The sequence below is a fragment of the Daphnia carinata genome, chromosome 8, assembly GCF_022539665.2.
Source record: "Daphnia carinata strain CSIRO-1 chromosome 8, CSIRO_AGI_Dcar_HiC_V3, whole genome shotgun sequence".
Lineage (NCBI taxonomy): Eukaryota > Metazoa > Arthropoda > Branchiopoda > Diplostraca > Daphniidae > Daphnia > Daphnia carinata.
In genome coordinates, this window is record NC_081338.1 from 3,683,767 (window position 1) to 3,698,846 (window position 15,080).

The 15,080-nt window shown below is 39.5% G+C and overlaps 4 protein-coding genes across 6 annotated transcripts in view; 2 read left to right on the forward strand and 2 right to left on the reverse strand.

Annotated features, from left to right (window-relative positions):
* LOC130703631 (diphosphomevalonate decarboxylase-like) overlaps nucleotides 1-15,080 on the forward strand; it is a 58,960-nt gene that overhangs the window by 24,500 nt on the left and 19,380 nt on the right. Inside the window, exon 1 of one of the 2 annotated variants that reach the window (XM_059496444.1) lies at nucleotides 14,934-14,937. The exons of the other annotated variant lie outside the window; for it this stretch is intronic. The gene's annotated coding sequence lies outside the window, so the exon portion shown is untranslated. Of the gene's footprint in view, nucleotides 1-14,933; nucleotides 14,938-15,080 lie in introns of those variants that run through there. 2 annotated transcript variants of the gene reach the window in all.
* Nucleotides 264-6,298, reverse strand: LOC132088196 (phospholipid-transporting ATPase IF-like). The gene is made up of 23 exons (XM_059496440.1): nucleotides 6,017-6,298; nucleotides 5,457-5,675; nucleotides 5,220-5,384; nucleotides 5,010-5,162; nucleotides 4,690-4,951; nucleotides 4,544-4,625; nucleotides 4,380-4,474; nucleotides 4,174-4,293; nucleotides 3,980-4,095; nucleotides 3,762-3,923; nucleotides 3,494-3,699; nucleotides 3,176-3,422; nucleotides 2,874-3,110; nucleotides 2,685-2,818; nucleotides 2,466-2,625; nucleotides 2,297-2,399; nucleotides 2,024-2,229; nucleotides 1,773-1,959; nucleotides 1,540-1,685; nucleotides 1,378-1,481; nucleotides 1,144-1,309; nucleotides 863-1,077; nucleotides 264-741 (listed from the first exon to the last, which is right to left on the reverse strand). Exons 1-23 carry the CDS (start codon nucleotides 6,035-6,037, stop codon nucleotides 726-728), a joined length of 3,522 nt encoding a protein of 1,173 aa, XP_059352423.1. The 5' UTR covers nucleotides 6,038-6,298; the 3' UTR covers nucleotides 264-725.
* Nucleotides 6,655-12,878, reverse strand: LOC130703610 (phospholipid-transporting ATPase IF-like). 2 transcript variants are annotated; one of them, XM_059496441.1, is made up of 24 exons: nucleotides 12,394-12,878; nucleotides 12,228-12,320; nucleotides 11,940-12,164; nucleotides 11,703-11,867; nucleotides 11,483-11,635; nucleotides 11,168-11,402; nucleotides 11,010-11,091; nucleotides 10,851-10,951; nucleotides 10,640-10,759; nucleotides 10,453-10,568; nucleotides 10,211-10,372; nucleotides 9,939-10,135; nucleotides 9,635-9,881; nucleotides 9,328-9,564; nucleotides 9,115-9,257; nucleotides 8,903-9,062; nucleotides 8,742-8,844; nucleotides 8,382-8,587; nucleotides 8,125-8,311; nucleotides 7,912-8,057; nucleotides 7,743-7,846; nucleotides 7,500-7,665; nucleotides 7,144-7,334; nucleotides 6,765-6,938 (listed from the first exon to the last, which is right to left on the reverse strand). In XM_059496441.1, the coding sequence occupies exons 2-24, from the start codon at nucleotides 12,258-12,260 to the stop codon at nucleotides 6,899-6,901; spliced, it is 3,519 nt and encodes a 1,172-aa protein (XP_059352424.1). In that variant the 5' UTR covers nucleotides 12,261-12,320; nucleotides 12,394-12,878; the 3' UTR covers nucleotides 6,765-6,898. The 2 variants fall into 2 exon arrangements, with proteins under 2 accessions (XP_059352425.1, XP_059352424.1); XM_059496442.1 differs by lacking the exon at nucleotides 7,144-7,334 and having other exon boundaries at nucleotides 6,655-6,938; nucleotides 12,394-12,877.
* On the forward strand, nucleotides 13,271-14,886 carry LOC130703635 (ras-related GTP-binding protein A). Its single transcript, XM_057525071.2, has 7 exons — nucleotides 13,271-13,407; nucleotides 13,552-13,651; nucleotides 13,716-14,005; nucleotides 14,064-14,159; nucleotides 14,223-14,437; nucleotides 14,498-14,613; nucleotides 14,676-14,886. The coding sequence occupies exons 1-7, from the start codon at nucleotides 13,396-13,398 to the stop codon at nucleotides 14,771-14,773; spliced, it is 927 nt and encodes a 308-aa protein (XP_057381054.1). The 5' UTR covers nucleotides 13,271-13,395; the 3' UTR covers nucleotides 14,774-14,886.

The window sequence follows — 15,080 nt, forward strand, 5'->3', positions numbered from 1 at the left end:
GTTGCTATGGATTTTATCACTTGTCGCTTTCATTTTACCCATCATTAGTAACTGAAAGTAAACACGATCTCAGGATCTAATGGAAGATGACCTAAGAAATGGATGTGGAAATTCATAATTATTTGCTGATTTACTGTAGATCGTAAAAAATATGCAATAAAGCCCAGTGGGTTAATATATATCTATAGTATGTACTAGTATAACAAAAAATATTTTTAATGTATTATGCAGAACCTTATGCTTATATTTATCATTAATCTTACCTGAGTGAATGGTAAGACTTGAGTTCACGACGCAAAAGACATGTAGTTGTTTGCGTGTGATGAACTTCGAACTCGCATGAGGTTGAGTAGCTTGGGCGGGCCATGATGAAATGCTGATTGCATACTAATTACTGAAGAAAAACTTAAATTGAATCCTATGGTTTTCATTTATTGGAGCTTTCAACTTTAAACAGAAAATTTACGGTTCTACAGGCACAAATATATTCAACTTCTGCATACTAGCTTTCGCTCAGCTCGAACCCATGTTGTATATTACTCTAACCACCATAGCTATACAGCGATTCACGATTTCATGAATTGACCTGTGGTGGTCGTCTGCATTGGCCATCTAGTGGTCACTGTTACGTAAATGATGACTTGGAGAGATCAACGATTATGACGGGAGAAGCTTGACTAGGATGGGCGATATCGACGGAGTCGAATAAACCTTTGATAGTTTCATTAGACTTCAACAGGCCTGCATTTACATAGAAATAATTATTAATATTTTCTTTCTATTGTATACAGCTCATTGAATAAGCGAAACAGTAACAAACACAACTTGCGAACGAACGAAACAAAAGGAACGATCAACTTACCCTTCACAAGGTGTTTGTCCATTACTTTCAGGGCAAGTTTCGTGATGAATTTGTAGATTACTGGCCCGACGGGCTTCATATGATGTTGTTTGGGGGCTTTCGGATGACGATGATCCACGTTTCTTTGAAATGACAAACTTACCGAGACGCGATTGTGACAACAGAGAGTATGTGCGGTTAAGTTTTTTCCTCACAATTTGACCAGGAGTGTGTCGCTAAGATATTAACGTACATGATTGATACAATATTTTGTTATATTTTAATTTTGAATTAAGCCATACCTTGTTAACCAAAACACCACCTCCCACCGAATAAGTTTCCCAGACAGCAGCAAGGAGATCCGGAAGGAGGGCGGTCACAATTGCAAAAAGCGTAAAGAGCCAAGCGGATCCAGTAGAGAGCACAGTTACGTAAACAAATAGCATCTGTTCATTAGCCAGCGCATTGCTAGATTTCAAAAAATAGATAAAAATATTAATTTTCATTTGGGGTTCTTCAATAATGCTTATACTTACAAAACAATTCCAGAATAAAGGAATGTAAGGCCTATGAATCCGATTACGGATATCAGAATTGAAAAAATGAACAGTGCTGTCCAATAACGAGATTCAATAGCCAACTGCAAAAGCAAATATAGATAAAAATGACCTCAATAGAAATAGGCTATTGTGAAATACCTTTATGCTGACGACAAAGATGACGGCATGATATATTAACGTCCCAAAACTCCAATAGTCCAAAGTTATTCCGCTTTCGAAAAACGCTGGGTCTGATTGCCACAGAAGCAAACACCCAAAGTAAACGACAATCGCATGCCAAACTCCTGAAAAATGAAATATTCTTACCGTCTTCTATTCAAACTAAACAAACAAACCATGATAACAAAAAAATACCGTATAAGTTTCATTACCCAAAAAGTTCCATTTGAAAAATTGTCCCCAACTCATACGAGCATTTTTAGTAATGTCTTTATAAAGGTGTAGGTGTTCAAGAAGTTGTGGTGCTGTAAAATTTTGTTCGAATAAGCCGTAAATGAGAATCGGTAAAGATGTAAAAAGAATATTGTAGAACGTTAGGAAGTACGAATCGTAAACCGGCTAAAAGAGCGAAAAAAGTAAGATTATTTAAAGTGGTTTACGTTACACAAGAACCAAAAAATACTTGAGTAGAATAAGCGCTGTAGATGGTAAAGAAAACCACTGGCGTGATGAAGGCAATATTTTTGTAAAAAAAGTATTGTACGAGTGTAGATACTCGCCAATAATACCAATGGCCATGAACGAGTAAAACTTTCCGGAGAAAACGAAATCGAGCGAAAGCAAAATCTGCACAACGAACTGCTTGGCGACCTTCTTTACCCATCAAACCTTTACTCGAATAAATTATAGTTCAGATGTTGTTTGCTTTCTCACGCCAAGAATGTGCATTACATACCTAAGCCAATGTGAGCTTCCTGAATCATTGAGACGTCGTTGGCTCCATCTCCAATAGCTGCAGTAATAGGCTTCCCAGGAAATCCTTTAACTAATTTTACTACCTTTAAAGAGAAAATAACAAGTAATTAAGCTATTGAGTAACAGATAAATGGAATGAGAGAGCTAACTTCGGCTTTTTGGATGGGTGACATACGGCAACAAACGACAGCTTCACATTGTCTGGCTATACGACTGAAACTATCTCGGTGCAGCTTTAGAGCCACAGCTAAGCATTGGCCATCCACTACCATGCCAAAATTGCGACCTCTTGAATCGATTATCTGCTTTCTGTTAACAAACATAATAGTTTTAGGTATTGTGCAAATGCTTTTTTCAAATTCACATACTCAAGGTTTTCCAAGGTTTCTTCAGTTTTCTCTGGGTCACTCAGAATTAATAGTTCAGTGCCGCGTTTGAAATGCCCACACGAGTGGGCAATATTCACGGCAGTCTCCAATTTATCACCAGTCAATACCCAAACCTACGAACAAGTTAATTGACATGTTGCAAGGATTATTTTACGTACATGTAACCACCTTGATTCCTGCGGCTCTGAGCGATTCTAGTGTTTCAGGGACGCCGTCTTGTAATTGATCTTCAACTCCTGTCGCTCCTAACAACGTCATATGTGATTCTATGAGGTCGCACACTTCAGACACTTTTTTCTCTCTATCGGTTAGAGACTGATGAGCTTGATCTAGTTGATAACTAATTTCTTCATAATCCTCTGAGGATAAAGGACGGACTGCAATCGCCAGTGTTCGCAATCCCATCTAGAAAATTATACGAAAGTTAGTTACATACATCAGGAAACACATTAAAGTGAATGAACCGCAACCATTGCATAGTCTTTGATGTGACTTTCAGTTTCGGAAACCGGTCCAAAGTCACACCGAGGGAGGATTGCGCTTTCAGCGCCCTTACACAGAAGCCAGATGGAATCGTCTGGAAACTGGAGAATCACAGACATGCGTTTCCGATCAGAGTCGAACTCTAGCACGTTTAAACGACGATACAATCGTTCTTGGCCTTGAAACAGAACTTTACAGATATCGTTAGTCTCTCCGCAATAGACCATATCCAATCTAAAAACCAAAGGATTAGTTAACATGATCGTTATAGGCCCAGTGAACAGTTTTAAGAAAATAAGATTAACCTTTGACACGCTTCGGCTAATGCTTTCTCATCTGGACTGGATGCTTGATAATCATAATCACCTCTATGGAATTCAAAAGCCGTGTTTTCCATAGCAGGTACGCTTTCAATTGTACTTGCTCTTAGTTTTTTCTTGCGTTTGTTATTGCCCGTGATCGTGACGGTATGACAAAGGGCCAGAGTGATAAGAAAATCCTCAACTTCCGCCTAAAAGCAATCGTAGCTAGATTGAAATACAGGGAGGACGAATATCAGATAATTGTTTTTACCGAAAACTCTTCCACCCGTTCCAAATGAGTCGCACTGTTATCAGTCGCTCTCATCAAAACGGAGTCTTCCTCAATATATTTTGTACCCATAATGGAGCACTGGCGAAATTCCATACAGTTCTCGGTCAATGTCCCGGTCTTGTCAGTTAGCAGGTATTCCACCTGTTACAGGGTAAACCATTATTTGCATCTCAACCAGGTACAGGTAAAGACCATACTTGTCCTAGTTCTTCGTTAAGATCGGAGGTATTGCAAACGGCCCTTTCATCCGCAACGGGGCAGTAAAGGTCATCGTCCCACACAAAGAAAATGGTCCCCAAAAACTTTTGCATTTCTAAGAAAGATTAAATATTTAATGGACTCCAAAAGGGCAAAAGTGTAACGAACGGACATGGCAAGCTGACAGACATACCAAGTGTTACGTAGAGTGAGATGGGAATGACATAGTTGAAAATGATAAGGAATGACGCAAGATCCTGCATGACTCCACCGAAAGATGTTGCTGGCAGTTCACCGAGATAAAATGCGTCAGCTAAAATTACAATATATATTTAGGTATTCGTTCAATTGATAAAATCCTCAATCGGATGTTGTCTATGTTAGACTGTGACAACTTACCCAGATAAGGCTGCTTGGCGTATTTCTGTATCGTACACAGAGCAATTTCAAAAATCAAAAGAATCAGAAACGCGAGGAGAAAGTAATTCATACTCCTGCATATTTCGGAATCAAATTAATTGCGTGCCATGTCGAGAAAATATAGTTCCAATGAACGCACTTACTTTTCAACAGTGGAGAACTTGTTGTTGGTCAGCAACGAGTTGAGACCTAGTTTCGTATCTTGCCCAGTGTAAACGGCACATCCTAACATCACCAATTTGTTTTAAGATATATTTCACCAGCTATTGATTGAAAATAATTTGCATACCGTAGACGAAATCTGTATCTTTCAATCTGGCACCTCGTAGAAGAAGATTATCTAATCCTAAGGCCGCCATTCCTCCATCAGTGCCAGAACTTGCCAGGAGTTCTGAAGAATCCTCTGGAGCAACTCTTGTCGAGTATACAGTCAAGGTGCCAACAAATTGGTAGAGGTTAACCGTCGGCTGTTGATATTGAATGTGCGCTCTTAATCGATCCATTTTTTCTGGATCATTGAAATCGCGAGTCAACTTTGGACAAGTTTTCATCTAAATCCCCGACAATGATTACTAAACTTCTTTGCATATTATGGCTATTATATTCTACTTTATAATTTGTTTCGCCGTCCAGGTTTGCCGTAGTCAGGTAGCACTTTCCCTCAGCGTACGATGATGCTAACAGCACTAAATCACAGGGAAAACTATCATCATCTTCAATTCTGAGTACATCTCCTACGTGAATATCCTTGGCTTTCACTTTCTGAAAGAAAACGATCTCAATTACTGTGCCATTTTACTTGATCTGTGTACAACTTACCTGTAACTCTCCGTTTCGTACTACATCAATCAATTGCTCGTTAACCTGCCGATCATTTCGGTGCCTTAAAAAATCCTCGTAACCTTGTTTAATTGCCGTTACCACAACAACAAAGATCAAAGGAAGGATGCTTGTAATAGGACTAGTGGGGCTGTCGCTAACAATCTATTAATATTCAAATGGTAAACAAACGTAAATGGTCAAACGATAGGAATCCAGGAAATTGTGTTGATTTACCTGAATGATGGCGATGCACAGGAAATAGAAATTGGCGATACGACGGAACTGCTCAAACAGATTCTTAGGCAGGAAGTTCAACGCTGTATACTTGGAGGAAACAATTTCATTATCGGAAAATTTCTGGCGGTCATAGTCGTCTGGTGGGCTTGCATTTTGTGGGACAGCGTTACCGACGAAGATAAACCTATTAGCCGCCGCGTTCCTTGTACTTTGCCTCTAAAAGCGGTTAACAGCAAGCAGAACATTTTAAATTCAATTTACATTCCAGACCATTTTCTCCAGCTGCGAGTGTTCTAGAATTTTACACATAAATAATGGAATCACTGCAACGGTAATGCATAAAAGATTAGGGCGGATGTGGTTTTGTAGAGTAGAGATACGGGACCCGGTTTAAATACGGTACAACTGATGTCTGTCACTCGGCACCAAACTTTTCTCCAAAATAGTTCATTACCGTGTCGAAATAATTAATATTAAAAGCACGTTTCGAAGGCGATATTGTGAAAGCACATTATTAACGGTGGGATGCAACTAAGAAATAGCGCAAAACAACTTACCCAACGACGAAAGGTTTCCATCAGGTTCAACAAGTGTGGTGCGTGAAAAATTGCATGAACGCTGTGGGGACACTGACGACGTAAAGGGGCAGATTTGAACGATTCGAGCCTTTCGTAACGTTCTGTCGTTGGTTTATCATTGAAGAGTTCATCATCCGTCCTTATCTTATCTTTCCCGTATTGCGTCCAGGGTTACCTGCATGCCAGTCAACTTTAATAGTTTTTAAATACGTAATGTAATTGGTTACCGGAGGGTCGCGGCAAAAATCAAAGCAGTATGTATTGATCGTTGTAAAAAGAATCTGCATTTTGCCCCGACAAAAAAAAAACTGTATAGATATATATATAGTACGTATAAAAAAAAAATAAAAAATAATAAGAAAGACACAATTTTTTACTATTAGATAGGAAGCACACGTGGAATGACGAGAGCAGTTATTCAAGGCACAACCAATGGGGGGCAAACAAGGCCCAACGTTTTTGCTTTAACTTACCAAAACATAACTGGAACGAGAAATTAAGTTGGCTTACCGGCGGGACGACTAGCAGTAAACGCGCGATCGATGAACATCAACTTACACAATTCTTTGATCAGATCGTTCAATCAATCACCGGACTAATCAGTGAAAAATGATTGTGCTTTTTTTTCTTTTCCTTTCAGGAATGATCATTCTCACAGATGATATGTCGTTGGGAAATATGCTTATTGCATTCGGAATGTGACCTTTTCCTGTGACTTTGAAAACGGCGAATGAACGTCAATGGTGGTGAATAACGGTGGAGAGTTGACGCAAGACCGCGACAGGCGATCATCCAATGGAGCGGGTGTAGTACCACCAGTTGGACTCCACGACGTGGCCCAGGAAACCACTGTGACTGACGTTAGTGTCGATAGGTTGTGGTCGATTCGGCGTTGATACCTCTATAGTACACCACAAAAGAGGGAAGAAAGTGAAGGTTTTCGTTTTAATTTCCGACAGAAAACTGTGAAACGTGATTTAAAAGCGCGATCGTAAAAGCGTGTTTATAAAAGCGATGAAAGATTAGCGCGAGTTTGTTTTTGTTTAGTTTCCGCGTTCCATAGCCCAGAAAAAAAAAGCGTAATGTAGGTGACGACTGGTAATAACCCGTTCAATCCCGCTGAAGTTCTCCTAGCGTTAGTCCTTTGAACACGGAGTTCGTACGACGTGGACTGATGCATATTCGGGCTGGCCGCAGTCTGATCCAACGTCACTTGTAATTTGCCGCTTCGCGATTGAGAGAGCAGCGAGAACGTGCGGTCAAGCTGTTGCTTTAGCGCTTGCCCGGGCGTCCATCGCTATTCAATTTGCGAAATTTTGAATTAAGATTTTTGTTTTCTTCTTCTTTTCCTTTTCTTGTTGTAAACATTAATCGAAGAATACCAGTTGGAAATACAACGCAACAACTTATCATAAACGAGGGTAAACGGGAAAAAAAGTGAAGGAAAAACAATCGGTTTTACCTGATTGACGAGGACACCTTCTCCAGCGGCATAAGCTTCCCAAACTCCAATGATAACATCAGGCAATAGAGCAGCCACGACTCCTAGTACAATGAAAAGCCACACAGGACCGGTAGAGAGCATATTCATGTAAACCCATTTTAGTGGTCCATTATTCAATGCGTCGCTATCAATAAAAAAAATTGCATTCTAAACACCTCCATTTGATTGAATTTGATTGCTTGAAATAAGGAATCTACTTACACTGTGAACAAGCAGTACAGAAAGGTGAGACCCATAAATCCGAATACGGAAAGCAGGATAGAGATCACAAACGGGGCAGTCCAATGACGGGATTGAAGCATCAACTACGAAGAAATACGAAACTGTATCTTGTGATCATTTTCAGCTAGTTTTTTTTTTTAAAGAATACCTTTAGACTGACGACAACAATGACACCGTGGTAGACTAGTGTTCCGAAACTCCAGAAGTCCAAGATGAGACCACGTGAATCAAAAGGCGTTTCTGACTCCCAAAGTAGTATACAACCGAAAAAGATGACCACCGAATGCCAAAGACCTTTCAAATAAAGACATTGGAGAGATTAGGGTGAACGAACATACATCATTTAAAGTTTTTCACGTACCTAAAAGAGTCCACTTGAAAAACTGGAACCAGCTCATCCGGGCATTGTTTGTAATATCTCTGTAGAGATGGAGATTCTCGAGCAGCTGACGTGAGGTAAAGTTTTGCTCGAGAAGGCCGAAAATCAAAATTGGCCACGATGTGAAAAAAATGTTGTAGAACGTCAAAAAGAACGTATCGTAAATCGGCTGCAAAAGTGGGTATATTTAATAGTATAATGCTGGAATTTGTGGGAAATCTAGATATTACACGTTGAACCTGAGTTGAATATGCACTGAAAATGGCGAAAAAGACGGCTGGAGTGATGAATGTGATGTTTTTGTAGAAAAAGTACTGAACAAGTGTAGAGACTCGCCAGTAGTACCAGTGGCCATGTACAAGAAGTACTCGCCGCAGGAAACGAAATCTGGCAAACGCGAAGTCTGAGCACCGGACTGCCTGGCGCCCTTCTTTGCCAATAATACCTAGGGCAATGTAAACAAATTTAGTTTGCGAAACGGTGACGTAATCAAATAGAGAACTGACCTGGCCCCAAAAGGCTTGAATGAAAAGCAGAGAGAGTTAGAAGAATATGGGGTAGGTGTCAGTGTTAGTATAAATGGCAAATGTTTTTCATACCGATTCCTACATGGGCCTCCTGGATCATTGAAACGTCATTGGCACCATCACCAATAGCGGCTGTAATAGGTTTTGATGAGAATCCTTTCACTACTTTCACAACCTATGCCGAATCCAAATTAATGACTGATTATCTTCTTAACTTTGTACATTTTATTTACCTCCGCTTTTTGAATTGGAGACATGCGACAACAGACGACCGTATTGCAATGGCTGCAAACCTCCGACAGAAGTTGCCTATGCTCTTTAAGCGAATGAGCAAGTGATTCACCGTCAACGACGAATCCAAAATTTTGAATAGGCTCATCCCAAATTCGCCGTCTATCAAATAGAAATTTAGCGTGTAAATAAATAGTCAATGAAATTAGGTTACCTTAATCTCCATAATGTCTCCTGACATTCTGCTGGCGAGGTTTGTGCAGTTAGAGTTAACAGCTGCATCCCTCGTTTGAAGTGCCCACAGGAATAGGCAATGTTGATGGCCGTTTCTAGTTTGTCCCCAGTCAGAACCCAAACCTAAAAAAAAAAAAAAAAAAAAATGAAAGTTCAATCGATATACACATTAAAGAAATTCTATTCTTTTTACTTTGATTCCAGCCGCCCTGAGAGCTTCAAGTGTTTCTGCTACTCCGTCTTGAAGTTGATCTTCAACTCCGGTAGCACCCAGAAGAGTCATGTCATTCTCAATGAAATCAAAAATCCGGCTAACGCACAACTCTCGATCGACCATCACTTGTCTCGCCTCATTTAATTTTTCTACCATGTTTGCATACTGATCAGATGTAAGCCGTCGCGCAGATACTGCCAGCGTGCGCAATCCCAGCTAAATGAATGTTGAATGTCATAGAATGAAAATTAGAAGGTAAGATCCAACCAAAGCTAAACAATCTTACAAGAGCATAGTCGTTTATGTGTTCCAGCGTTTGGTTGATGGGGCCACCAATACAGTGAGGCACTACTGTACTTTCGGCTCCTTTACAAATAAGCCAGATACTATCATCTGGAAACAAAACAATGGTCGACATTCGTTTGCGATCTGAATCAAACTCGAGCACCTGAAGCCGGCGATAATACCGATCTTGGCCAAACACAGTTAAGCGAATCAGGCCATCTTCCTCCCCATGAAAGACGATTCCCAGCCTTCAAAACAAATAAAAAATTAAAAGATCAAAGGATAAGAACGACGGGAATGACTACCTCCGACAAGCTTCGACGAGAGCTTTTTCATCCGGACTAGAGGCTTGGTATGTATAGTCAAAATGATCGGGATGAAAGGTATTGTTGACGTATCCTGGTAGGGTACTAACCGCCTGCTCTCGCTTACTACTGGTAGGGATGCTTACTTGGACCGTATGGCATAGGGCCAATCCTACGAAAAATTCTTCAAGGTAGCCCTACAATACGTGTGATGTTTTAAGCGTTACGCAAATTCAGGATGTTATATATTGTAGATGTAACAAGTTTTATACGGTAAAGTGATGAACGGGATTGAAATGTCTAGCGCTGTTATCCAGAGCAGCAAAGAGGTCGCCTTCCTTTTCCATGTGCTTTAAACCAGCGATGGAGCATTGGCGAAATTCCATGTTGTTTTCGGTTAAAGTACCGGTCTTATCGGTAAAAAGATATTGAACCTAAAAAGTAACAATAAAATATTTTCATGTAATTTTAGAAAACAAAAATGGTAATAAAAAAAAACGTCAGAAAAACTAACTTGTCCTAGTTCTTCATTCAAATCAGAGGAATTACAAATGGGAATTTCCCCGGTGATCGGGCACCGCAATTCTTCGTCCCAAGCGAAGAAAAGACTGCCGATAAACTTTTGCATTTCTACAATCCCAAACACAGAAATAAAAAAGCTATTAAATTTTCTTTTTGTGTGAATTAAAAACATATTTTACCTAAGGTAACGTAGAGAGAAATGGGAATGATGTAGTTGAACACGACCAAAAATGAGAAGACGTCTTGTAACACATCTCTCACAGGGGCCGAATGATTGGCGTTCAAATACCATGCGTCAGCTTTTGAAGGATACAAACGTCAATCAATGTCACGGGAGTTCGGGGCAAAAATAGCACAGTAAAAGAACACATTCGCTCTAGTCTTCATTACCTATAGTAGGCGAGAACCACATCTTGTACTTGAGGGCAGTGCAGACAGATATCTCTATCACGAGAATTGAGAGAAAAAACAAGAGGAACATATTCATCGTCCTGGAAAAGATAAAAATATGTGCTATTCATCAAATAATTGATATGTGTCCTTAATTACTTTTCAACTGTTGAGAATTTATTGCTAGTCAATTTTGAATTTTGCGCCATTTTCGTATCTTGCCCAGTGTATACGGCGCACCCTGAGAAAGGAGAATTAAAAAACCAATATGAGCGCTGAATTTGTTCAAAGAAAACCAAAATGGTTGAATAGGTAACCATAAATGAATTCCGTGTCCTTGAGTCTGCAACCGCGAAGGAGTGTGTTTTCCAATCCAAGCGACACCTTAGTCATCACTTGCGGACAATCAACACTTCCTTCACTAAAGATCTTCAAAGTACCCACAAACTTGTACAAATCGGGGGTAGGATTTTGACATTCGATGCATGCTGAAAAAGCTGAAAGTTGCTCAGTGCTCTTTAGCTGTCTTGTTTCTTTAGGACTGTAATGTGTCTAACAGGTGTAATGCAATCAATAAACGACTGTTGTTAGATTTAACATCTCAAAACTGTTTGGCTTCTTTTTATGTTTACCTTCAAATTTGTTTCACCATCCAAATTGGCTGTGGTAATATAGCACTTCCCTTCATTATCTGATGTTGACACAAGTACCAGATCGCAAGGAAAACTCTCGTCACGTTTTACCCGCACGATGTCTCCGACATGTATATTTTGTGACTGTACTTGCTGCAACAACAATATTACTACCATGGTATGAGAAAAGTCTGAAAATGAATCTACTCCTAGGTTATACCTGTATTGAGCCTTGCTGAACAACATCTACTAATCTAAAATTCACCTCTCTATCATTTCTATGTCTGAGCCAATCTTCGTAACCTTGCTTGATTGCAGTCACTGTTATCACAAAAACCAATGGCAGTGAACTCGTTGCAGGGTTTACTGGACTGTCAATGGACATCTGGTTGTTGGTTTAAAAAGTTTAGAAGTTGAAGGGTATTTCATAGGTATTGTACAAAAGATTTGGACTTACTTGAATTATTGCTATACAGAGAAAGTAAAAGTTGGCAATACGCCTAAATTGCTCAAAAAGGTTTTTGGGAATGAAATTCCAGACTGTGTACTTTGCAGAAACAACCCTATTGTCCACAAATACTTCAGCCCTACTCGTTCCACTTAGAGCATTTTCTAAAGGTGAATGGACCTTCCTACCAATATTGATTGTTCGGTTTCTAACCAAAGGAGTTTGCTTTCCTCTCTGAAGATACAAGGACATCAATACCATATTAAATATTCAAATAATTTAAAATTACAGACTTACAATAAGACGATCCAAGTGGTTCATCCACCCCATACTGAGACTAATGGCAGAAAGTCGGCATCAAGTCCCAACACTTCAGAAAATCACAGAGACCTAAGCAAAGGACAGATTGAAATTGAAAGAGTGTGATCATTGTACAGACTAGGCTGGCTAAGATAAAAATCACCTTATGCATGAAAGCATGTAACCTTGGCCAACTTCTGTGAGCAATAAAAAACTCTCTTATTTTTCCAAATCTTACCGAACTTTCAATCAACAATATAACGGAGCGAAATAACGATCAATAAAGTGAAAATAGTGCTATAGATAAACGTCGGCAAAAGGACAAAAGAGCACGTTTTCCCCCCCACTACTAAACTCTCTCTTTCCTCGTTTCCTGCCAACAGAATTTGTAAAAACATGCGATCTACTCCGTTTCCATACAAAAAATGACGAAAGGGAGGTTATGAAAGGCTCTTGTCTACACACTTGTTGAGCCACGCAACCAAAAACCGGAGCCAGGATATGTGTGTGCAACAATTGAGTTACGATTACCGACAAGAGTTACGAGCTGAATATACTCTTAAGAGGCTTTTAATTGAGGCAACGACGCAGCAAGATTGACGATAATCGACAATACACGTTCATTTCATTTTTTCCCATAGCTCTATAGGCTTGCCCTGAGGCTGTTTTGAATTTCCTCTCCAGTCTAGTCGAACCGGGAACTCCTATTGCAGAATCGGGTTTACCAGTGGAAAACGCAACTGACCTAAAAATTTGTTCGGAGCCGTGGCTGCCACGTGAATTTAACGTAAAAATCGTTACGTGCTCCGGTCGACAAACAGAAAATTGTGGTCTATCTAATTCGTTCACGTCATCATTATCGACCATATTTCTTTATGTACAATGGGTCGCCTACGCCTAACCCCGCATAATAAATTTGATCTGTGGTCCTCCGTTTAAAATGTTGTTGATTCTCAATTTACGGATGTCTCGAGTTGTTCGATATCGCGCGTAGAATCTCGATTGTCTTATGTCTAGAAAAGGGGGCGGTTCAGTTGGACCCGTTCCTCTTTTCCTGTTTTGTTTATCGTCAGCAGACGACTCCATCGCCTTTCAATTTTGTGACTTAGAGGAAGAAGATTGATATATTCTTGAAGACATCTCGTTAAAAAAAAGCATTAATAAAATGAAAAAAAAGGTGAGGAGATGTTTGATTTAGTTCAAATCGAGATCAGATGAATGGATTGGTAATCTGTGGATGGTGTTAGCTAACAAGAATTCACGCCCACTTGATCGTGACTCATAAAGAATAGGTAATGCATTAACTTTTATTTTGATGTAGGTACTTTTAATGGGTAAAAGTGGTTCTGGGAAAACCAGCATGAGGTCCATCATATTTGCCAATTATATTGCCAGAGACACTAGAAGACTTGGTGCTACAAGTAAGTTGTGGTGTGAAAGTTGCCTCTGTGATTGCAAGAACTGATGAAACATCTTTGTTTGTAGTTGATGTGGAACACTCCCATGTCCGTTTTCTGGGCAATCTAGTCCTCAATCTTTGGGATTGTGGTGGGCAAGAGGCTTTCATGGAAAACTATTTTGCCAGTCAAAGAGACAACATTTTCCGGAATGTTGAGGTTCTCATTTATGTCTTTGATGTAGAATCAAGAGAACTAGAAAAAGATATGCATTATTACCAGAGCTGTCTAGAGGCCATTTTGCAAAATTCACCAGAAGCAAAAATCTTCTGCCTCATCCATAAAATGGATTTAGTTCAGGAAGATCAACGGGACTTGGTATTGCCCAATAAATCAATCAAAAGTCTAGAAATGATACATTTATTTTATTGAATAGATATTTCGTGAGCGTGAGGAGAATCTTCAACGCTTGTCGAAGCCTCTCGATTGCACATGCTTCCGAACATCAATTTGGGATGAGACTCTCTACAAGGTATTTCTTTATGTTCCCCTGGCAATGTTCCAGTTACTAACATTGCCTTTTTATGCTTGACAGGCTTGGTCGTCCATAGTCTATATGCTCATCCCGAATGTGAAAGAACTCGAGTGCAGTTTGACAAATTTTGCTGATATCATTGACGCGGACGAAGTTCTGCTTTTCGAAAGAGCAACTTTTCTTGTGATATCACATACGGAACGCCGACCACACCGAGATCCGCATCGCTTTGAGAAGGTCTCCAATATAATCAAACAATTCAAATTGAGCTGCAGGTAATTACTTCATTAGTTACTCTGTTTGGAAAGTTCTTATTCGTATCATTTTGATAATAGTAAACTGCAGGCTCAATTTCAATCCATGGAGGTGAGAAATTCCAATTTCGCAGCTTTCATCGATGTCTTTACATCTAATACTTACGTCATGGTCGTTACGTCCGACTCGACCATTCGTAAGTTTTGCGAGGGTTTTGTTTTAGAAACTTGAAAACTAATTTATTGTTATTTACGTTAGCCTCTGCAGCAACGTTGATGAACATGAAGAACGCTCGAAAGCATTTTGAAAAACTAGAAAAGCTGAGCGAAAGTCAATCTTCGATGGGAGTCCGTTAATTGAGACCCGGAAGGATGTAAATGCATCCAATTCATTCAACCCTTAAAAAAAAAGGAAGGAAGAAAGATTAAACGCAAGAAAACCTTGCCACTCATCATGCATCAACTGTTTTTTTTTTTGGTAACTTTTGCATCTTTAAAAGAAAATAGAACTGAAACATTCAGTGTATTTCTTTTTTTTTTTTTTTTGAGTTGTTGAAATTTTGTATTAGTTTAAATCCTTTTATGGATGGGAGAGGAGGAGGGAAGTGTGGTTTGAAAAAAACTTTCACGGCATTTTCTTTAAATTTTCCTTTTGCTCCTTTCT